The sequence below is a fragment of the Copidosoma floridanum genome, unplaced genomic scaffold (genome assembly GCF_036245765.1).
Source record: "Copidosoma floridanum isolate Cflo_tuat_1 unplaced genomic scaffold, Cflo_Japanese_pri ptg000035l, whole genome shotgun sequence".
NCBI classification, from domain to species: Eukaryota; Metazoa; Arthropoda; class Insecta; order Hymenoptera; family Encyrtidae; genus Copidosoma; species Copidosoma floridanum.
The window spans coordinates 3,502,775-3,526,330 of NW_028321912.1; the positions used below are offsets into that span (position 1 = coordinate 3,502,775).

The following is a 23,556-nucleotide window of genomic DNA, read 5'->3' on the forward strand; positions in this document are numbered from 1 at the left end:
GAGGTTTTATAGTTATGTTGTCAAAATAATGGAAACTGTAAGGATTTCGAGACGATTGTCGACTTTTGCTGAAGAGTTTGAATAATTCGTAGGTTGTTAAAGATTCCCTGCAAATTTTTTTGTTTATACCGTAAGGTGGAGACAAAGTCTCGAGAAATTTCAGATCAAAGTTTTACCGTTTAACATGTGCTCATATATGAACGAGCATTAGAAAATCAATGTCTGGACAAAAACATTATGATGTACCTACCTATGGAAAATAATTCTCTTCATCAAAATTCTATTTTGAAAGACGCAGGTAGAAATATCTGGTACATTCTTCGTTTAAGAGTGCGAATAAGACGACGGTATTGAATATAATTGTCACCACATTATGCAATCGCGTCAATACAATAAGGTATGGGAACTAATACAATACTTGGCTACACTGTTATATACGTATGAGTCTGGGTGTAGTGAGTTAAGCTCAAAATTGTTCTCATGCACAACTGCTTAAGGTCCATTTGTATCCGAACAAGTACTGTCAGTAACTTAATTAGCGCAAAATTTGAGTTTTTATTTAAGTTCGTTAAAAAAAATGGTTTAATGTTGATTTGAAATTTACTTATGCGACAATATGAAATATATTATAAAAAATTACCGGAAAAAAAAGGTACAATGAGATGTTAGTGTGAGTGTTTTGAGTAAATTATTTCCTTCTAATTTTTTTCACAAAAAAGTGAAAAGATCTACACGAAAATCCTTTGTCACGCTTGAATATACTAAAATTATTGTTGCAAAATTGTATGCTGGAACAAAATAATAATTCTTAGAAGCTGCTAAAATGATTTTAGTGAACTTGAACTTAACAAAGTATTGTTGGGTGAATTTCACTACTTTTTCAGAAGAATTGAAAAAAAAAAAAAATTTGACGAAACTCAATCTGACATATCATCCTTTAAATTTTTTTTAAGATAATTTTTGTTGAGGATATCACCCTTTAAGTGTCCGAATAATGTGAAAGTGAAGCCCATTTTTGTCTAACCACAACTATTCATACTGTGTATCACAGATGACTGGTTTTTCATTATATAGCACCATGTATAGATATGTCCATTTCTCGATTAGTGCATGTTAGTATTATATTTTTGGCACAGTCAAATTATTTTTTAATTGTGTTTATTCATAAACTATCAGCCCCCCCGTCTCGGCTTCGCCCGAGACTTACTAAATAGAATACCGTAGTGTGTTGACATGTAATGTGAATCGTCTTCAGTTAAGAATTTTACATCTATTTCTAACACTTCTCAGAACAAAAACGTTCTTATGAAAAAAATATTTGTTCGGAATGCATATAGTTTATTTGGTCCAGTAAAAAGCTGTAAAAAGTAAAAAAAATACAATTATGCTAAAAAGTACCGTGCATTTCTTATGTCATAAAATAATTGTTGGCCTCAAAAGGCCGTTGATTTGCAGTTTCTCCCGTATAATTTACGAAAAGGGCTATTTTTTAAAGCTATAATGATTTAAAGCTCACAAAAAATACATAATAAAAACTTTTTTTCTCTTATCTCACAACTTTAAACCAGAGCAACAAAGTTTTGGAGCTTGATCTCTACTTTTTTTATCGCAAAAAAAATACAAATTCTACCTATTTTAAAATCTGGAAGATTTAAGAGATTACTATAAGGGTTATAGTGCAAAAATAATCTCTTACTTAATAAATTCTTTCGTCATTTTCTTAACGCTTAAAATTGTATTCATGAAATGCATTTGAAGTTTTCCTTCCAATTCAACTTCTTGTGACTTTTGGCATAGTTGAGACTCTTGTGAGCCCTAAAGGCTATTTTTTTCAACTTTATAAGGTTGTAATATATTTGTTGGCAAGGTAGTTTGACATCCGATGGACCTGAAAAGGACCGGTGAGCTTCTTAAGTGAAGTCTTTCTTGACTGAAGTTTCCAGCAAACGTGACTGCCTGGATAACTCAGGGTTTGAAGCTTTGTAGCTAGTTGTAGAGCTATTTCCCAACATCTCCTGTTACATCGTCGAAGATGGTGTCTAAAGCACCTTTTTTTTCAGACTCAGTTGTTTTGGTGATCTAAGGTGGAAGGGTTGGTTCATGATGCTTGCCCGTTGGTAACAGTCCCGTTGGCTCACGTTGCTTATGCTTAAAGTTTAGAGGGTAATATAGGGTCATCGGTCACCGGGATTCCCAGCCTTGCGACGAACAACTCCGATCGTGACGATTGCCAGTGAATGACTGACTTGATTTAATAGTGGCCGTCTTTAGTCATAATCTTTTAGTCGACAAATCGCTTCCGAAAATTGTAGTAAAAATGTATTTGTTGGCAAGGTAGTCTAAACTTAAGTGGCCTTTAAAAAAACCGATGAGATTGATAGTTAAGTTGGGAACGTAAATACTTATAATGACCCTGAAAAGGGCTGGTGGTGAAACTTCCAGCTATTCCTTATTATTATTTTTGATGATGAAGAGCCAGCTGCAGGTTGCTTGGCGCTTATCCTTTGAGTCTCTATGTACGGAGACCGTACAGGAGGGAGGTACGACACTGACCAAAGAATATTTCGTCTTCAGGTCGTTCCCCAGTTAACCAACTGTTCATCGTTAGTCAGCAAAGTGGGCCTGGAGAATATCTTTCTCTGTAAGTATGCTGTTGTGGCTGCCGGTATTCTGCAGGGCTGTCTTCCCTGGCTTGCATTTGAAGTAAAAGATTCTCTGTCAGTACCAGGTCAAATGGTTGAACGGCCACAAAACGGCTAAAGAGTTGGAGCAGGTTGTGCTCTAGTTATACGCGTCTCCTGGTGTTCCACGCCCATTTTTTCGTGGCAGTCGGTTATTTTGGCAATTCGGGGTTAAACTCGATTTATTTCGCTTGCCCATTACAGAAGAGTGTCATCAGTAGCCAGAATAACCCAGCTGCACGACGGACCGCTTTGTTTATGATGCAGTGCCGATGATCGGCCACGATAATCGTTGACTCGATGGGGCATCTTATTTTACTATTTTTAATTACGGGTGGCTTCAATTTTACCTTGCCACCTAGTGTATCTTACTGAACTAAAGCGCAAAGCTAGCTTATTTTAGCAAAACTTTGAGCTTATTTATTGCTATTGTTATGAATTTTTTCAAGAAAAAAACTATGCAAAAATAAATTTTGAATCATCGAGAATCAGTATGCAAAATTTCAGCAAAATCGGTTCTGTAGTTTTCGCAGTGGCGATTACAACGGTTTTAGCAACTTTGCTTTACATATTAGTAATATTGGTAATATTTGAAGAGTGCTTATATAAAAGTGTCACCATCTATTTATATGCAAGTACTAACTAATCACTAATACGATGATAAATGTATCAATGCTGCTTGTATATACCTATTAGAGCCATATTCAATTTCTAACTTATCTACAAGCACTAGAGTCATATACCTATGAATCCAATAAACTTATAGTCATTGCTTAATTAAATTAAATAATGCTTGAATATTTTTCTGCCAGTACTTTAAAAGGTTTCAATGAATTTATGTGGTACTTGTCGGTTTTTGTAGTAACTTTGACGTTTATATAAATAACATATATTTATTAGGTTAAACCAAAGATTTTTCCTAAGATTCTCTAACCTGAAGTAAATATTTATTAATTCGAATGTACGTTTAATTTTTAGAAAAATTCACGTAGTTTTTAAAAAGTTCATTTCTTTATGTATGACATTTCCAGTTTCGCTTTATCTTGAATTGAAAAAATAATTAAAATTTCACTGATTAATCTACAGCCAACACTAATTATTATACTATTAACACACCGCACTTGTGGATTATCTCATCTAAAAGAGCGAACAAAGAACGAGCAAACAACGAGCTCGTACACTCTAGGATATTATTGGCTTTCTGTCGATGAACAGTTAAGAACAGTACCTATTATTCATTTACCCATAAAAAAAATTTAATATTGTGTCAAATGTCCTCTAAAATGGTTAATACTTTGAATTTTCTAATTTTTTGGAAAACAAAATAACATCATCTATCATTTATTAAACATTGAAAGTTTTTGTATTACTTGAGACAAAGTTTAATTTTACAAGTGATTAGACAACGTAGCAATACTATTGGAAATTTAGACACAGAAAGGTGAGTTTTTCTTTGTAAGATAAAATTTTTCAATTCAGAATTCTTGTACGGGGTTTAGATGTGCTAACTTTTTTAATATTGCGTGGTATCAAAAGATAGATGAAATAATTAGATCAAGTGCATAACCATTTACAGCAGATCGTCAAGCATAATGAAGCATTACAACATATTACGTAAGAGTATAGTATTGCCTATAGTAAACTCTGGTATTTTTTGAAACCTGTTAACAACACTTAAGAAACTCAACTTACTTACAAGAGATCCGTTAATGTCTTATAAAAAATGTGTGAGGCGTCATGGCCCATAAGGGGATATGTTATTCTTATAAGTAAGTTCCGCCATTTTTATTTTTGTAAGTGTCGCTGTTTCAAATTGCTGCATGGAGCGAATATTGGATATCAGTATATCTGTATTTATACTGTATTAGATACAACGTGTATTGCGTGTATCCTCATTTTATGGTTTTTACATGTATGTTCAATCCCTAATGACTGCAATTATATCTATTTTTTCCTCTTTCCCAAGTATGAGAGTGAGTCTTTTTTGTATATATAGGCCCTGAGCGTAAAATTTTTACTCCCGACGAATTAGTTGCCTATTTTATACCGTATACTATTTGCAGGATATTAGTTTTCCCTCTGACTTCAAAAAACGTCCTCAAAATTAAGTCCCTTCTGCAGGTGCCAACATCAGTTAGATAAAATCACTCCTGTTTTAACTCAATTGGGTAGTGAGGTTTTCGAGATCGCAAGTTTTCATTCATCGTAAAAACTCGAAAAGAGATCTTCGAAAATTTTTTCATCCGACTGATAGATTATTAAGTAAGTAAATAAATGATTCGACCTTCAGTTGATTCGTTCATTTTATTTGTTCCTAAAAACTCAGCTCCTTGGAAATTTAAATAGATCCTGACTTAATAAACAAGCAATAACGAAAAGCTTTTGATGTGTATCGTTTTGTAAAAAAACAGAATTGCCTTGTCAATTGAATCGTCAACACAACATTATACATAAGAAATCATCTGCTACTATATTCTTTACGGGCTAGATACGGGCAGTGTCTAACAGCTGGATGTCCGTCTGTCTTACACGGGCAGTACAGTCACCTGATCACACCTATTCGCTTCGTGCAGCAATTTGAAACAACGCCACCTGCAGGGGAAGAGACGTCGATGCTAACTAACAAGAATACACAGCATCTGATAGAAAATGATAGATTACGTGTGTTTATTGTAACAATAGTTGTTTATGTAACAAGTGCGGAAAAGACGATTTCCCGCACGAGTCGTGATTGACTCGCACGAGTTACCGTCACCGGCCACGAGTGCGAGTCTATCACCCGAGTGCGGAAAATCGTCCCGCACGAGTTGCGTACAAGTTTTTTTGCAATAAGTGTGCGGTAAACACCTATTTTCCGCACACTATTGCGAAAAAAAATGTATTTAATAACCTAAAGGAAAATAAGGTTTTCCAGTCCCAAAGAGCATGTTAATAGTATATAATACTTTTTTTTTTTTTTTTCTATTTTACAAAACAAAGTAAATTTCTTTTATAAAATGCATATAACGTATGTGTTAGCATAATAAATATTACTTTTTAATGTGCTGATTAAAAGTACTTTACGAAATCAACTGATCTTCAAGAGAATTGCAATACTTATTCACAAAATACAACTACGAAAGGAGTAAAAATTTTTTTTTCATTTTAGTACTATTAAATAGGTATTTTTCAGCTTAAAAGAATACTCAACACCCAAACAATTCATTTCAGTTGTTAAATATATATCACTGTTGAAATAAACGCTTGTAACAGATCATTGTCCATAAGATTCTGTGTATTCTTATTAGTTAGCATCGACAACTTTCCCCTGTAAGTGACGTTGTTTCAAATTGCTGCACGTATCGAATACGATATGGGCTACGTGTGCTAGTGGTAAATGGGCCGGGTAGTACCGTCTGGTATCCGAAACCTTTTTCTATTCGGGAAGTTATCCGGTTGTCTTCTGGCACTAACGTTTCCTGCCTTATGGAGGGCATTACTCCCATATCGAAAAAAAAGCTGCAAAATCAGAAACGGCCGATTTGGGCTTCTGTGCGAGAGTATATTTTACGTAAAGAGTAATTTGTATACATTTTCTGGTGCAAATGGAAAGTTGAATTTTCATTTGGTGCATCATAATCTTGATTTTACAACGATTAACTAAGAGTCCATAAAGCTTCTTATAACATTACACTTGCACAATTCGTTTCCAGATAATCGTAAAATTTAAAATTTGCTAAATTCACAAAATATACAGAAAAAAATATTAGAAAAACGACACAAAGACAGTTCTGAATAGATTTTTATCTCAGGGTCTAGACAACTATTTTTTTTAAAGTTATAAGTAAAAAGCCAGTAAATGTGGGTTAATATTCTCTCTGTTCTTAATCATTTAAGCGAGGCATTAACCAAGTTTTAAAATAATATGACTTGGAATTCCAATCAGTACACCAAGACATGCCCAAGGGGTTTTTCAACAATTTTTTCAATTGTTATACTAAATTTTTCATTATTCCTCTTGTTAAAATGGGCTAGTGTAAATAGGTACGACGTTGATGAATTAAGAATTATTGACTTCAGCGCCATTTTAAAACAGTGCTCTCAAGCAAGCAACCTAAGACCGATTGGAATGTGTAATGAAAAAACACTACACACTACCATATCAATTTTATATACATACAGAAGTCAACACCAAAGGCCTCATGAGGCATGCACAGCAAACTTTTCTCAAGTTGCTTGTTTTTGAGTGTGATGTTCCAAGATTGCATTTGAGGTACCGTAAAATTTTACAACAATAAAAACAAATATTAAAAAATTTTTCCTTTTTTGTTCACAGAAAAATTACAACACTGACGAATTGGCTTGCAATCTTTGCATTACCAAATCCTCTGTAACAATAAGGAACAAAAAATGACGATAACCAAGCTGCCAATAAATTCACAGGATCTTATTTGGTCATACACTCTATGTGTAGGGTGTATAATTTGTAAACATGCTCAAAAGTGATGAGAAACAAATATCAAGTAGCAAAGACGAAACTGGTAACAGTTGCAATGTGTGCGATGTAAACACGAAAACTTTTTCCTCGCCTCAGTATTTAACTGGACAAAAACTTGTTCCCATGGGTGAGAAGCCACTGGAGTGTTCAATTAGTCAGAAGATGTTTAGTGCAAAAAGTGACTTAACAGATCACATGAGAACCCACATGGGTGAGAAGCTATTAGAGTGTTCGATTTGTCGAAAAACATTTAGTGCAAAAAGTTCTTTAATAAGGCATATCAGGATCCACACGGGCAAGAAGCCGTTTGAGTGTTTGACTTGTCAGAGAACATTCGCACAAAGAAGTAATTTAACGTATCACGTAAAGACCCACACAGGTGAGAAGCCATTTGAGTGTTCGATTTGTCAGAAAACATTCGCACAAAGACGTAATTTAACGTATCACGTAAAGACCCACACAGGTGAGAAGCCATTTGAGTGTTCGATTTGTCAAAAGCAGTTTAGGGCAAAAAGTTATTTAATAAAGCATATCAGGCTCCACACAGGTGAAAAGCTATTTGAGTGTTCGATTTGTCAAAAGCAGTTTAGGGCAAAAAGTTATTTAATAAAGCATATCAGGCTCCACACAGGTGAAAAGCCATTTGAGTGTTCGATTTGTCAAAAGCAGTTTAGGGCAAAAAGTTATTTAATAAAGCATATCAGGCTCCACACAGGTGAAAAGCTATTTGAGTGTTCGATTTGTCAAAAGCAGTTTAGGTCAAAAAGTTATTTAATAAAGCATATCAGGCTCCACACAGGTGAAAAGCCATTTGAGTGTTCGATTTGTCAGAAAACATTCGCACAAAGAAGTAATTTAACGTATCACGTAAAGACCCACACAGGTGAGAAGCCATTTGAGTGTTCGATTTGTCAAAAGCAGTTTAGGTCAAAAAGTTATTTAATAAAGCATATCAGGCTCCACACAGCTTAAAAGCCATTTGAGTGTTCGATTTGTCAGAAAACATTTATACAAAAAAGTGGTTTAGTGATCCACATCAGGACCCATACAGGCGAGAAGCCATTTGAGTGTTTGACGTGTCATAATAAGTTTACTTACAAACGCTCTCTTAGTACTTACATGAAGATCCATGAGACTGAAAAGTCCTTGAAATGCTCCAGATGTTCAACATCAAATCTGAACTTGCAGTTCACATGAGCACCCACATGGACGTAAAATCCTCCAAAGTATTTGGGTGCCTTAAGTGCTCCCAAACTTTTGTTTCAAACAGGGACATGACGGGACACATGATGCGTGACCACACAAACCCCAAACCATTACGCTGCTTCCGATGTCCTGAAGCTTTTAGAAAAGTGATTGAATTGAAGGAGCACATGCGGACTCACCTTGGCGAGGAGACTGACAAATTCTTCGGGTACTGCACCATATCTTGATAAATTAAACTCTATCAGTATTTTATACCAACACTCTTTTGAAAAGTGTTTTTTTTTTTTTAAATCACTTAAGGCAGTCAGTTTACACTTTAGTTTAGTGGTTACAAATATATCAAGAAATATATTATTTAGTATGAAAGGGGATTAGTACCGACAGACAGTGATAATAATACAAACAATTTAAAACTTGCAAAGAAGGTGTTGTACGATTGCTTACACTGTTGAAAATAATCTCTGATTTGCACCTGTTTTCATTAAGGCTTCTAAAAAAATCTTACTGCAATTACACAATTTTTAAACAGTGTGATACCCAAATTATTTACATGATAAGCAGAAAAATTAATTAACGTTATTACGTAGAAGGGTAAATGATGGAACAAATGGTTTAGATAACACTTACCTTTTTCATGAAGAAACTTATGGTGTTTAAGAGATTTTTATTAAATACAACGTTTTAGTCATCTCTGAGGTCGGGTACCTATTCCCAATTTTAAGAATACTTTTTGGCAAGTATGCGATTATTTTACGCCAAATTATCCAGTAGTAGTAGTAGTAGGCCAGAATTTATAATGTTAATCTTTAAATTTAACGAATATTGTTTAAATAATATGAGAAGAATTATCCAGGTTTTTGTATAATAAACTATAATCTTTGTCTTATTGCATTTAACACGGTTTACTCTATGTGAGTAAAGAAAACCTTATGGAAACAAACGTAGTTAGGTTATACAATGGATAACGGAAAAATTGATTGAATTGGAGGTATTCCCTGACTTGTTTTATTCAATTTATTATAAATATTAAAACTAATTTCAAGAAAATTGTGGAGCATATGTTACTTTTAGCTAGTTGTTTGTGAAATTTTACGTAGCCCTGGAAGAACACAAAGAAAGTACTAACAGAGTAAACGCAAACAAAAGAAAAAATTGCAAAAGTTAATCATCAACAATCATTTGTTAAAGTGGGATAATATAAAAATATTTGATAAAAAAATTAAATGACAATGAACAGTTACAATTAAAACTTCTCTTATACGGTTTAGTATATGATAATTAAAGACTATTTACAATTTAAGTAATGTAATATTTATATTTGTATAAGTTTATGTGTTAATATGTCTACAAATACTGTTTATGTTGCACTTTACGTAGACTGATTTGCGTGCAAGCATAAGTTATCATGTTACAGCATATTTATTCTATTACGGCTAAGAAAAAGTAATCTAAATTTTTGTATTTTATATTATCTAAGTTTAACATTATTTTGTACATTTAAATTGGTCGTTGTAAAATCGTTTTGTTTAAGATAACCTCAAGGGTTCCATGTATAAGTTTCAGAAATGTTGCTGTCTCAATAACGTGTACCACTTAACTATTTGATCTAGAAGTTTAATCTGATACAATATTGGAGTGTATGAAATGTAAGACAAGTTGCAACTCTAATTATAAAAATAAAAACCTTTGCCTTTGCTAACACGAATAATCGAGACGTTGTGACTAATAGAGTTAAAAAATCAAAACAATTTGTATTTTTTTTACACACTCTTGTTATGTGTAAGTCAAGTATACTATGGTTTATTGGTGTATTATCGATACTTACATGTGTCAAAATTTTAATTTTATCAGTAGCATAGTTAAGATAGACCTATCATAATTATTTATGTACAATAAAGGTGGATTGCTATAAAGTAATAAGTGTTGTTACATATATATTATTAATTTTTCATTTAAACTTGTGTATTTGTGAATTCATAGGTGTTAAGATTTCGATGATCTTGTGAGGTAAGTATATAATTAATAAAACTTTAAACCTTTACTCAGAATGTCAATGAAGATTAGAGGAATTAAAGTATTTACGAGATTGAGATATATTCCAAAACTTAGCAAGATAACTTATAAATTTTAAGAAAGTGAGTACATACAAAACATTTAAAATATTAAAGCCTGTTTAGAATCATTGGGTATAACAGAACAATTTACGATAAAATAAGAGCATCTTTTCCTAATTTTTTGTTTGTTATCATTAAACATAAAAAAAATCAAGACAAAAAAATTTTGCAAAAATAATTAAAACATTTTGATCTTATCTTTCTGATGTAGTAAACTTACAGTCGACTTAAAGTCCCAAAAACCATACCAAACTTAAAATTTTGAATACATGACACTTCCTGGATACTTTTTATAGAGTTTTTATATTGAAAAAATTAATAACAATAGCAATAAATAAGCTTAAAGTTTTGCAAAAATACGCTAGCTTTTCACTACTATCAGAGTAGTACGTAATTTATTCTGTTAATCAAGTTTATCCCTCTTGAAAAAAAAAGAAATAAAAAAAATAATAATAATAATTAAGATGGACTATCAATTGTACTGAAAGCTAAATTTTTTATCATTCTCGTCAACACAAAAATGTGTCCCCTGTTTATCTAGAAATTTGGCAAACATTTCCCTGCGATCTGTCTAGTAAAAATACATTTCTAAATAAGAATCTGGTAAAAATTTGTACAAAGCAGAGCTAAAAACAACTTAAATAAATATAGAATCTCAGTTTTATTCTGTAACTTAAAATTTTAATAACAATTTAACAGTTAAGAGACGAATAAATCAAACACTAATATATTATATTGCTGTTATGTTTAAAATTTGAAATCGATAATAAAAACAATTTGAAAAGTATTTAAACATGAGTCATTAAACTACAAGTCTCTTAAAACTTATAGTTCTAGTCTTGGTCAACTAATCTGTAGACTAATTTATTTTTCTCCGATATTGAGTGAGTTGTAACATAAGTTGTATTCTCCCAAGAGCAAAATACTTTCTTGTTTCTAATTTGATATCTGGAGTCGTACGATTAAAAAAGTTACTACGTTATAATTTAAGTGATAATAACAATAATAATAATAATAATAATAATAATAATAAAAAATAATAATAATAACAGTAATAATAATAGTAGTAGTAATGATGATTATAATAATAGTAATAATAATAATGACAGTAATAATAATAGTCGTAGTAATGATAATAATAATAAAAATAATAATTATAATAATAAGAAAAATAATAATAGTAATACCAATAATAAAAATATTACTAACAAGAATAATAATTACATATTATAATAATAATGATAATTAATATTATTAATGGTCGTATGTCCTTTGACACAAACCGATTTTTTAAATAATAAATATTATAAAAAACTGTCAAGTAATGTAAAAGAATCATTTGTGTCAAGGTATCATAGGTTATAAAAAATTGTATAAAAAATACAGATAAAAAATGTATGTCATCAGAGTAAAACCAAAGCTATTTTTACGCAGAAAATCAGAACATCACATCAAGTATAGTATTTATTGGGTTAATGATCGAGTACTTGCTTGTTTTACAATCTACATTTCTAGACAACCATTACGCAGGACTTCAATGTTAGGTATTAATCTATTATAATAGTGATAGAAATTATAAAAAATAATAGAATAATATCCAGCTCAAACACGCACAAGCAAATATCCCAAATAATCACTTACAGCTGGCAGTATCACGTGGCCAGAAAACAATCGATTTATGCTGAGATACGCGAAGCAAACATTTCCAAATGGACGTGGTCAATCCCTGTTTAAACAAAGTCCGGATTGGAGCTTCTTGCAGCGAAAACCTCGTCGCATTTGCTGGCCACATAATAAATCCCTCTATACGTCTGCATGCAAATAATTATTCAAATTTTTATAGAAATTTTTCCGTGGCTTTTTAGATAGAAGCTTTTCTAGCGTTTACGTAACCGAAGTGAGCATCTTGGCTGCTTTTTGTCGGTACCTCAATGTTTCATGCACCCAGATATTTTTTTCCCAGGTTTTATATGGGTTGATTTTTATTTTAATTCGCACTATTGATAATACGTATAGAGCTGCTTTATAATTTTGTATGTGTATATTTTTTTCTTGTAAACATACTATATATTAAAAATACATAAGTATTATTGATCCATGCACGAATAGCTATATGCTATCGTAAGTAACATGAGTGTCATGATGAAGCTTTTTTCATCACAAATTTAAATTTAAATTGTTAGGCTGGATGAATACATAAAAATTCCGAAAATTTCGATTTTACTTTTAATTTTAAAAAAACAAACACGTTTGGTAAAAGTTAAGGGTTTGTCCGAGGTATTTTTTTTATCATTAAAACTTTTTAGAACACCAAAAAAATATTACATTATTGTTTCTTTTGAAATTTTTAGTAATAGATACCAGTTTTTTCAGACCAAATGACAAAGCATTACATTGAGAAAAAAATATAATAAAAATTACTATGCTAGAATAGTAATCTGGTGTCATTCGGCCGTCTAGGGACTTTTACTTTGGCCAATCGAATTCTTACCATTCGGGACAGTAATTTCTATTGTACAAATAGTAAAAATCACTAAACACTAAAAATTATTGTTTCACTAGTAAAAAGTCTCTAGACGATCGAACAGTACCAGATTACCATTCCAGCACAGCAATATTTATCATATTTTTCTCTTAGTGTATACAAGCTACTTTGTATAACTTATGCACTCAAGCTTGTTGATAAAACCTGTACATTGAACCGAGAATCTTTTGAAAATCTAGTATGAAAATTTCTTCTATTGAAACCATCCCAGCACGTACTTGCGAATGTCAAGAGATATCAAGCTAACGCGAAATGCACCTTCTCTGTTCCCAAATATTATCCGACGCGCTTTGTAGAAACCTACTAAGTCTCCGACTGGAATCAACGACACGTGCCGCAAATCCACAGATCTTGGTGACAATGAGAAATCCATCCTTTTAGGTTGCTTTACGCCATTTTATGCGGAGGTGCGTTTTAATTGAGCCCCTCGTCTTCACGCTTTGCCTTGTACGCGCCAAAGTATAATTACTCGGCTTTTTACTCAATCAGTGGGTGCTGTATAGAATTTTCCGATGTTTACTAATCCTATAAAAATATTCAGGAATTAATATTGATGTAATTATGGGATCTGTTTTGATTAAATAGAAATGTAAGTAGTATTTAAAATGATTTTTTTTTTTTAATGGGAGTATGTTTTTGTGTACGGTATGATATTTTTTGTGAGCTAACAAGACGAGCCTGGGGCTCGCTCATATACACTATGCTATGAGTGATACCGATATTGGAAATTCGATTACTTATTCTTATGACATGGTTTGTAACTTATTTTCAATATAAATATTCATTTGTTGTTTATAAATTGATTTATTTTGATTATAAACAAAATTAATAAACGAATTGTTCATTGAATATAAACTAACTTTTTTGGTTAAATAATTTTTTTTTCAACTTAGAAATTAGTCAATTATAGCAGAGCAGCTTTCCTATGTACTAATAAATATTTATCATGAAGTTGTTACTTTAACAATAAATAAATAATCATTCATAAAATTTTTTCTATTTTGTTCAAAATTTTCAAAATTTTTCAAACACTTTTTTGTATTTCATGAATTGATTGGAAGATTTTTATTGCGCTTTGTTCTTTCACTATTTTTCTATTCGTGCAGATTGAGATAATTTTTTGACTTAAGGACACTCTTCTTTCTAAATTCATTTAAAAACAAACTTGCGGCTCTATTTGAAAATTTGATAGGTTTATCCAAAAGTAATCAATTTTTTGTCGGTATTTTTTTGCTATTTCAAATATATGTTTGACGTTTAAATAATATTAATTTGCCGTAAAAACCTATCTGTGATGAACGTCCTGAAGGGACATTCACTAGTTTATACTATGCTATTGAAGAAAGCGGTACTACAGGGTGGTTTTTCTTAATTTTTTAGGTTCAATTATAATTTGGGTATTCAATATGCACTGGAAATAAGTGTGTGAGCATAACGTTGGAGATGTAATCAGCATAGGTGGTAGTAACTTGTTATGAAATCATCGGAAGATTCGATGAAAGCTTAGAGTTTTGTACTGGCCAGCCTCGGTATATTAATTTTTTTATAATGTTTCAACTGGTCTCACATTTCAGGTGATATTTCGTTTGTTCTGCAATGCTATATTGTAGTTGCATGATAAAATTGAAAATGCCTTAAGCATTTGCCTTAAGCATAATTTTGAAACAGTGCCCTGTAACGAGAAACTTGAGAACGTGTGGCCTATCTTAGCATGAGATATAAATCTGACTCTACAACTGTTGGTTAAATATAGGTACTGTAGATAAACTAACGTAATGCCAAGCAAAGCTGAAGTTCACAACTTCATTGTTTGAGGCGCTGTCTGTCACGAGGCGAATAATTTCTGCTTTCTTTCTCCCACTGTGCATTGGTGGGTACAGGTAGGAAGGAAAAGTATAAGGAGGCAATTAAACGACGTAGCGTTAATGATGGTCTTAATCTACTAGAAGACTGTTGCGGGTTTGTGAGTGTAGTAACTACGAATACTGCGGTTATTGACCTTATCACTGATGTAAAGTAAGTTAAACAATTTTTTTGTTACTAGCTATAGACTCAACAAGATAATAAGATTTATAATATATATTTTTTATTTGGGTATTGCGTGATGCTCGCGTTCATTGATTGAGATAAAAAAATCTTGAGAAAACAAAAGATATATTCTCAAACGGGTGTTGCAACAAAATTAAAACTATCATCCTTATTTTTTGAACTTCTACGCTAAAAACAGTGAGTAAGAAAATTTAAAAAAGTAAACTTGCTCCGTTATGAGTACTAAAACCGTAAATTAAATACTCTTATTATATTATTTTGTTCATATTGGAACAAACAGTTATATGCTAACACAAGCTTAATGAATCATTTTTTATTTTTATACGCTTTTGTTATCTGTTAGTAAAATGTGAATTATCGATGATCATCTTACTAATTTTTCTAAAATTAACTTTTTCCACTCGTTAAACTTTTTCCAAAATTAACTTTTAATATATGTTGCACCAGATTAATAACTAAAAATTATTTTTTCTTGTAGAAAAAAAGCTTTGCACTTATCATTTAAGAATTTAACGTATCTTAAAAACGTATGAAAAACATTTCACATGGTGAAATAAATCCAATTACATATCGATTGGAAAACATTTTTTCATTCATGACATCATCCAAGAAAAATTATAAGAAATAACGTATATTGTTGTATGAGGTACATCGATTAAAAAGTAAAAATTTAAAAAACAATAATTCCTCCTTTTCAGTTTTTAGTGAAACTATACCTATAGTTTCGTGTTCAGGGAACTTGAAATATCAGCAAATTAGGCTTAGACGTACGGGTGTATACATATATATGCATGGCATAATTGACAGAACTCAAAAACTGTTCACAAATGTGTTCAATGTGAAAAAAAAGTAAATGTAAAAGCAAAGGAATACAGCATATTTCAAACGCTGATATAAGAATTTATAACTGATATTTGACGTCACTATGAATTTCTCATGAAAACTGAGCTATTATCTTAAAATATCTGTTTCAACGATAAAAAAATAAGATATGGTTGTATATGACAAGTTAACGACCTCAAGAATAATTTTTTTAAGTTCATCCAGTAGAATCAGACTGTCGTTTAATTAAAACTAGTCAGTCACTTCAAACAGGGGCTGTTGTAAAACGCATTTAGTTTAATTTGTGCGTCCTAAATTATGCTATTCAACGAAGTAAATCTCTAAGTTTTATAAGCTTAAGGTATTAGCTAATAAATATCGTGCATTTACGAGAGTTTTTTTTGTTTATTTTACCAAATTTAAGTTAATAAAATAAAATGTTCGTAGAATTGATCAGTTTTACCTCAATGTGGAATGTTCTATACTACTTATTAGATTAGATACCTTGTTCATTATTTTTCTGCAGTGATTACTTAAAAACTTTGTTACGTTACGTTCAACTACGTTAGCTTATGTGAATAAAACATATTATAAATATGCATTTTTATATACTACTTCGAAATAATTTAAACTGTTTGATTTGTAATAATTTGCTTTTCCACAATTTGATGAGAAGGCAAGCACAGAATTTTGAAAAGAAACCTTTTAGAAATTATTAAAAAACATGTTAATGTCATCTTAAAGTACATTTTAAAAAAAATTTTTTAAATTATGACTCACAGGCATTTTATCCGAGGAATCTTATAGGAAATTCTCATACCTTTGCTATTATAACATACGAGTTTGAAAGGACGGTCTATGCATATTTTATAAATATCGTCAGTTTGATAAAAAAACCGCTTATTTCAATTTGGATGAAAGAAAAAAAAAAGTTTTCTCTAAATAAGTGTCTTTTTCTTTAAAATATATCCTAATTAGCTGTTGAATTTACACAAACAACGATTTCTCATATTATAAATTCATTTAATTAGTGCACTTGTTATCTGCAGTTTTGCATTGCATAGGATTTAAAAAAAAAGTTTTTTAATAATGCATCTATATTTGCCTGGTAATTATTGTAATAGTTACAATTAAACAGAGAAGTCGTTCTATGTTGATATTGCATTTATTTGATCTTTTAAGTATAATATTAATAAAAAAGATATCTATCTGCGTTTGACAAGTGCTTGGGTTGACCACGACAGAGGTTTATTACATATTTGGAAGTTTAAACACAATTTTCTAACTTACGAGTATTACTGTCAATAAGTATTCTTGTGGTTGCTGTGACGACTGAAGTAGATAACATAGAGACTTATTAAATTATTGGTAAAAAGGTGGAAGCAAGAAAAAGACGAGCATTTTTTGATTTACACCAGAAGTAATTCATTCAGACTTAGAGTATGTACACCTCTAAATCTCAAATTTATAGGTGAAGGCAGGTATACTGGGACAGTTTTCGGCAACCATTTTTTCGATTGATTTTTTGAGACAGAAAATAAGATTATTTATACCCGTTTTTTTTTTAACCTAAAGCTGGAATCTTATATAATTAAAAGCAAAAAAAAAATGTGTGCTAATCAGTTTTTATGATTAGGATAAAAAACTTTTTCTACATTGCGTCAGTGAGCAGTAGTGGGACACATTAATTTTAGCATGGACCTATACTGGGACATGAAGGAACCAATAGTGGGACAAATCACAATTCAGATAAATAATGAGAATATAAAACAATTAAACTATCCAAAAAAGTAGTGGGTTTATACATATTTATTTGAATGAACTCAAAGCATACGAAATTGCAAAGGAATAATTATAAAAAATTAACTTTTTTCTTCTTTAATTTTTCTTTGTTTAACTAAGGCCTGCATCTCCATGTCTAATAGCTCTTTTCCACAATTTTCTAGTTTTTCGTTTAATTCTCTTTTTTGTCCACTAGAGTGTTTCTATTGTCTTTACTATCCTTTGAGTTTATGGATTTGCTTAATTTTTGTATTTCTGACTTAATATTTCTGATTTCCTGTTCTTTTTCTTTTGATAATTTTTTTTTTCTATTTTTCTTGTTTATTTATGAGAGTTTGATTTTTTTTAAAATTTTTTTCTCTTCTTCTTTTTCACCGAGAGCTTTTATTAAATCGATAACTACGGAAGCCCTTGGAATATCATCTGAATTTTTTGTTTGTTTTGTCTTTAGTGTTAAACTTTGGGATGGTAAAAATTGATTTCATATGTTCTGATATATTTTATTTGAATAAAATAAAATAAATAATTCAAACAATAGTATATTTTAAAATTTCAATAAGATGAATTATAAATAGCACTTTTTGTTTTAATATTGCACTGTTATTGTTACTTTTAGTTATATTTTTTTCCTTTGTATTCATTAACTCAATTTTTTTATTTCTGGTATCTTTTTCTTGGGAGTCATTTTTTACATCTAATAAGCAATTTCTGTAAATAATTAGATTAACAATAAGTATTTAAAACATTTTCATCCATACTTATTTCTACATATTAATATTGCCATACCAATTTTGAGGTTATGTTTTCACTTACTGTTGTTTATTTAATACTCAGGTACGATACGGCTACAACCTTACTATAATTCCACGTCAAACACATTTTTATGCATAAAAAACATCATTTGGACAAAGACACATGCAGTAAACAGTTATCATCATGATTAACATTCCACGCCAACTTAATACGTCCCACTTAGCCTCCTACTCGAGCAAGTCGGCGGTAAACTGGGGCGCGTTCTGTTTTTTTGTCCCAGCGTTGGGTACTATATTCAAACATGAAAGGCTAATTGGGACACCCTTTTTTTGTTATAAATAATTATTATTTATAGCAATACTGCATTAAAAATTTGTAGAAGAGGTATAGTATGATAAAAAAAATATTGACAAGTTATTTTAATTCAATTTTTTTATACTTAAATCCAGTTTCTCGCGTTCACTTCTAATGCATGAAAACTGACCGTACAAGCAGGCTGCCCTTACGGAAATTTCTATATGATTTTTTTTTTGGAATTATTTATTTTATGAGAATAAATATTTGCATGAATTCTTATAACGAATAAGCTTCAGAATGTAATCATATTTTTTTGTTTCCAATTTAATCTAGGTACCATAAAGTCAATAATGTTGGTCTGTCCCAGTATAGGGTCCGGATTTCGATCTGTCCCAGTAAACCTGCCTTCGCTTAACTAAGGTTACAGAATAAATAAAAATACGTGACATAAAAAAAATAAGTATGATTAAGGATCTAAAGATAAGTAGACTGGTACGGAGTCACAGTAACAATTAAAAGTATGAGAAAAATTAAAACGTAATTCAGTGAGACGTAGATAATAGTACTTAGGGACATTTACTATAGGATGAAATTGTGATGCCATTTCTATACTTACGTTTCTACGATTATAAGTTTGTTCTTGTATTTCTTAATTTTACCTTGAAAACAATGTTTTTAAATTCTTTAATTCTATCCTTGATTATCTTGGGAACAGTATTCTTATAATTCACTTACTTTCTCGTGTAACAATATATTACTTTTAAAAAAGAATTTACTACTGTAAAATTATTACTGTGGAAGATGAATTTGTAATGATTCGCTTCAACAATGCCAACAAGCAAATTTCCTAATCTAATGGATTAAATGGAATCATTACGTAACCATGCTAAAGTTTACACCAATATACCGTTGTTGTGGTTAACACGATTTCAATTGCATCATCGGCTGCACCCTGGACTGTTAGATAATACTTAATAATTTTTGTTCTCACAAAGCGTTAATCTATGAAGTAAATTTTTTATGATTTCAGCAAATAAGAACAGAAAAAAATGTTTAAGGTCACTGTGGCATTAGTCACACTTTGCTGCTTGTATGCTCAAGTTTGTACGCAAGGTACCAAAAAACCAAAAAATACATGGTCGTCAAGAATCAGCATCTCTTCGATTATTAAGCCCATAAATTACAAGATTTCGATAACACCTTATTTTGATGATGAATATTCTGAAAAATACTTAACATTTGAGGGTACAGCAGAAATTGAATTCAAAGTTAGAAAGCGTACGAGAAAAATATCATTACGTTCTCAAAAATTATCATTCATAAGAGGAAACTGTACCTTGAAAAATGCAAATGGAAAGATTGTTGATGATTTTCACGTCACATTTGAAGAAAATACGACCTTTGTACACCTTTTGAGACCTCAAGATAAATTTTTTGCAGGAAAGTTCTTGTTAAACATAAATTATGCTGGTACTATTTCAAACGAAACTAACACTGGCATATTTCGGACATTCTACTATTCTAAAGAGTATGATGAAGTGTAAGTTTGATTTTTGATTGTTACGTATTAAAAATATGTTAAAGTCACATAGTAATTATTTAAATAAATTGTTGTATTTTAGTCCATACATCCTTACATATATGGATCAATCATATGCGAGTCTAGTGTTGCCTTATTTTTATCAAACAAAGTACAAGGCTACCTTTGATATGATAATTAATCATAGTAAAAATTATAGGGCTCTTTCGAGTATGCCCATTAAAAACGTTACTTATGATGGTTTAACGGCTAAAACAACATTTATGAGGACTCCACCAATGCCAGTATACCAGTTAGCTTTTGTTGTTTCTAATTTCCAAAATATAAGTATTCAAGCTAAAAATTTCACAGTATGGTCGACTAAAGAACTTCTCAACAAAGCTGATGTAGTTTTAAATTTAAGTTCCAAGATTTATGAAGAGCTAGAAAAATACACAAACGTTTCGTTAGAAATCGGAAAGTTGGATCAAGTTATCTTGCCGTTGTCTGAGGAAACTACAATGCATTATCCGGGTTTGATAGTTCACGGGTAACGTACATTAAAATAATATCAAATACTGTAATTTTCCTACAATTTAATTGTTAAAATTTTTCAATTCAAAGATCAAATGATGTATTAGAACCCATTACGTCATTAGAATATTTCTCATGTACAAAAAATGTAGCTCATGGATTAGTAGAGCAATGGTTGGGGAATGTTGCCATTTTGAAGTCTAAAAAGTACATTTGGCTGGTTGAAAGCATCGCCTCATATATGGCTTATTACTTACTAGAAAAGGTACAAACCTCTAATTTTCTGTCAATTTTAAAAAATTGTTTTTTATGTTTCTCGACAAAAATTTTAAAAGTATATTGTGTGTAGGTTAAAATAAATTTTAAAAGTATATGTCTTTAGGTTGAGCCTCGACTTAAAGCTATGAACCAATTCATCGCAGATGAACTACCAATATCGAGCATTCGTGATTGGAATAAATATAAAATAGTACAAAAAAAGACTCCAGAGTTGAGTGATACATCTTATAAAGATACATTACATATTAAAGGTGTGTTGAAAAGATTATTTTTTATAATAGAAAACTGCAATACAAATTTTCTGAAGTGAACATGTAAACAAAAAGGTATATTCATATTTTTAGGGGCATTCATCGTGCGAATGCTGCAACATATACTAACAGAATCAGTATTTCAAAAGGGATTACAGAATTATTTGAAAAAAGGGTTAGTAGCCTATTCACAATAATTACTTGGCAAGGATAATGTTAAAAAATCTTTTTTTTTTTTCTGAATAGGTATTATGCGAATGCTAATTTAGATAACTTCTATCAAGCTTTTCAAGAAATTTTGGATGAAAACAAAAGTGATTTGAAAATAAAACCAGTTCTGGATTCTTGGCTTTATTTCAGAGGCTATCCACTTGTTACTATAAAGAGAAACTATTCGACCAACGAGATAACGTTACGACAAGAGATTTTTTTTGTTAACATTACAAACGATAAAAAAAAAAGTGAAAAACAGAATTGGAATATTCCCATCAACTACGCTAGTAAAGGAAACCTGGATTTTAATAACACATTAGTCAAATTTTGGTTAACTGACAGTTCAATGACCGTTAATACTAACGTGAAACCTCAAGATTGGATAATTATCAATAAACAGTTCACAAGTCAGTTAATACTTCAGTTATCGTTTATAAATTAGCCTTCAGTTTCTAGTTCAAATTTTTTAACTCTTTAATCATATCGTTAGGTTTCTGTATAGTTAATTATGATAAGCACAATTGGAAACTTATCATCGACTACCTATCGTCACCCAACTGGGAGAATGTGCATTTATTAAATCGCGTTCAATTGTTAAAAGATGCCTTTATATTGGCACAAACGGAACGATTATCCATAAGAATCCTATTGCAATTATACAACTATTTGAAGAAGGAAACAAATTGTCTGGCATGGTACCCAGGTCTACTTGTGCTGGACTGGTTGGACGTTCAACTGGCTAACACAGAACTCCACTCATTACTTCAGGTAATTTTTAAACAGTGTAAAGTAAGGATTTTACAGTACCCAATCTTTTCAACTAGAGTAACTTTTAGGCACTAGTAGCAATTGTCTAAGGAATACATTTATCACAGTTTTTTTCTCTTTTTAGAAATATGCTTTAAATACTATGCAGCTAATGCTGGAAACAATTGGTTTAGAGGATAATGAGAAAGATGATGCGTTTAAACTGGAATGCAGAGCAGAAGTGTTATCTGTAGCTTGTAAAATGGGTCACTCATCTTGCAAAGAAATATCTATAAAAAAATATAAGAAGTGGCGGAACGATGCAGACGATTCGTAATCTTTTTTTGTTCATTCTGAAAATTTAATATTTCATGATAGATTCATGTTATGAAACATTTAAATAAACCATTTTAGCTTCTATGAACTGGAGAATACCTTAATATGCTACGGTCTGCAACATACTCAAGATTTGTATGAATCGTATGATTTTTTCTTTGATGAGTTGGAAATTGGTGATGTGAATTATAGATTGACGGAAGTGTTGGACATTTTGGGATGTATGAAAGATGTAGACGTATTGAAATATTATCTTCTGAAATTGAAGGATAGTTCTTCCTATGCCGAAATGAATATTCTTCTCTTAAGTATGCTTCGTCAGAATAAAATCGATACTGTTTTTGATTTTCTTATCAAAGATTTACCTTCACCTGAGTTTGATAAGAAGTATGGAGTTTTATTTTAACTCATTTTTCAAATAGATTCTCTATTTTTCATTATATTTTTGTAAACATTTTTAGCGTCCTTGAGTTACAAGATGTTTTTGAAGAACTTGCGAAGAAGTTACCAACAGTCCAAACCATCGTAAGTGTGACATTATTTATGTATAAACTATTTGATATTCTAATTTTTATATTTATTTAAGCTCGGAGAATCCCAGTTCATGAAGTTTTTTGGAGATGCAATTAACAGAGGTATGAAAGAGTCCGAAAAAAGGGTGAAATGGTTGAAAAAAAATACCAAGATTACAAGGAAGAACATTAAAAAGTTCCTGCGATCAAAGTGAATACATTGTTTAATAAATAATGAGACTGACTTAGATAAAGATCTGTTGCTGGTTATTTGTTTTACAAAGACATTGATGAACTCATAATTCCTAAATAATAGCTAATGTGGAAACTTGAACTGTTGTTATGACTATCGCTGTGATTTAAAGTTTTTCCATCAGAATGAGAATATGCAATGAACATAAAAAGTATGAGTTGACTAACTGATTGAAAGAGTATATTT

General features: G+C 30.9%; 1 protein-coding gene and 1 pseudogene across 1 annotated transcript; both read left to right on the forward strand.

Annotated features, from left to right (window-relative positions):
* The first annotated feature begins 7,152 nt into the window (after positions 1 to 7,152).
* Positions 7,153 to 8,591, forward strand: LOC106643986 (uncharacterized; annotated as a pseudogene).
* Positions 8,592 to 20,367: 11,776 nt separating this feature from the next.
* LOC106643987 (aminopeptidase Q-like) lies at positions 20,368 to 23,332 on the forward strand. Its single transcript, XM_089597768.1, has 10 exons — positions 20,368 to 20,795; positions 20,870 to 21,044; positions 21,162 to 21,309; positions 21,403 to 21,484; positions 21,556 to 21,929; positions 22,013 to 22,290; positions 22,415 to 22,602; positions 22,684 to 22,992; positions 23,067 to 23,130; positions 23,192 to 23,332. The coding sequence occupies exons 1-10, from the start codon at positions 20,368 to 20,370 to the stop codon at positions 23,330 to 23,332; spliced, it is 2,187 nt and encodes a 728-aa protein (XP_089453894.1).
* The last annotated feature ends 224 nt before the right edge of the window (positions 23,333 to 23,556 follow it).

Bases quoted from the DNA above. Each gene is read 5' to 3' on its own strand.
- LOC106643987 (XM_089597768.1), top strand. From the start codon at position 20,368: ATGGATCAATCATATGCGAGTCTAGTGTTGCCTTATTTTTATCAAACA. The intron at 21,485-21,555 runs GTTAGTAGCCTA...TTTTCTGAATAG, and splicing joins CAGAATTATTTGAAAAAAGG to GTATTATGCGAATGCTAATT. The intron at 22,993-23,066 runs GTATGGAGTTTT...AAACATTTTTAG, and splicing joins TCACCTGAGTTTGATAAGAA to CGTCCTTGAGTTACAAGATG.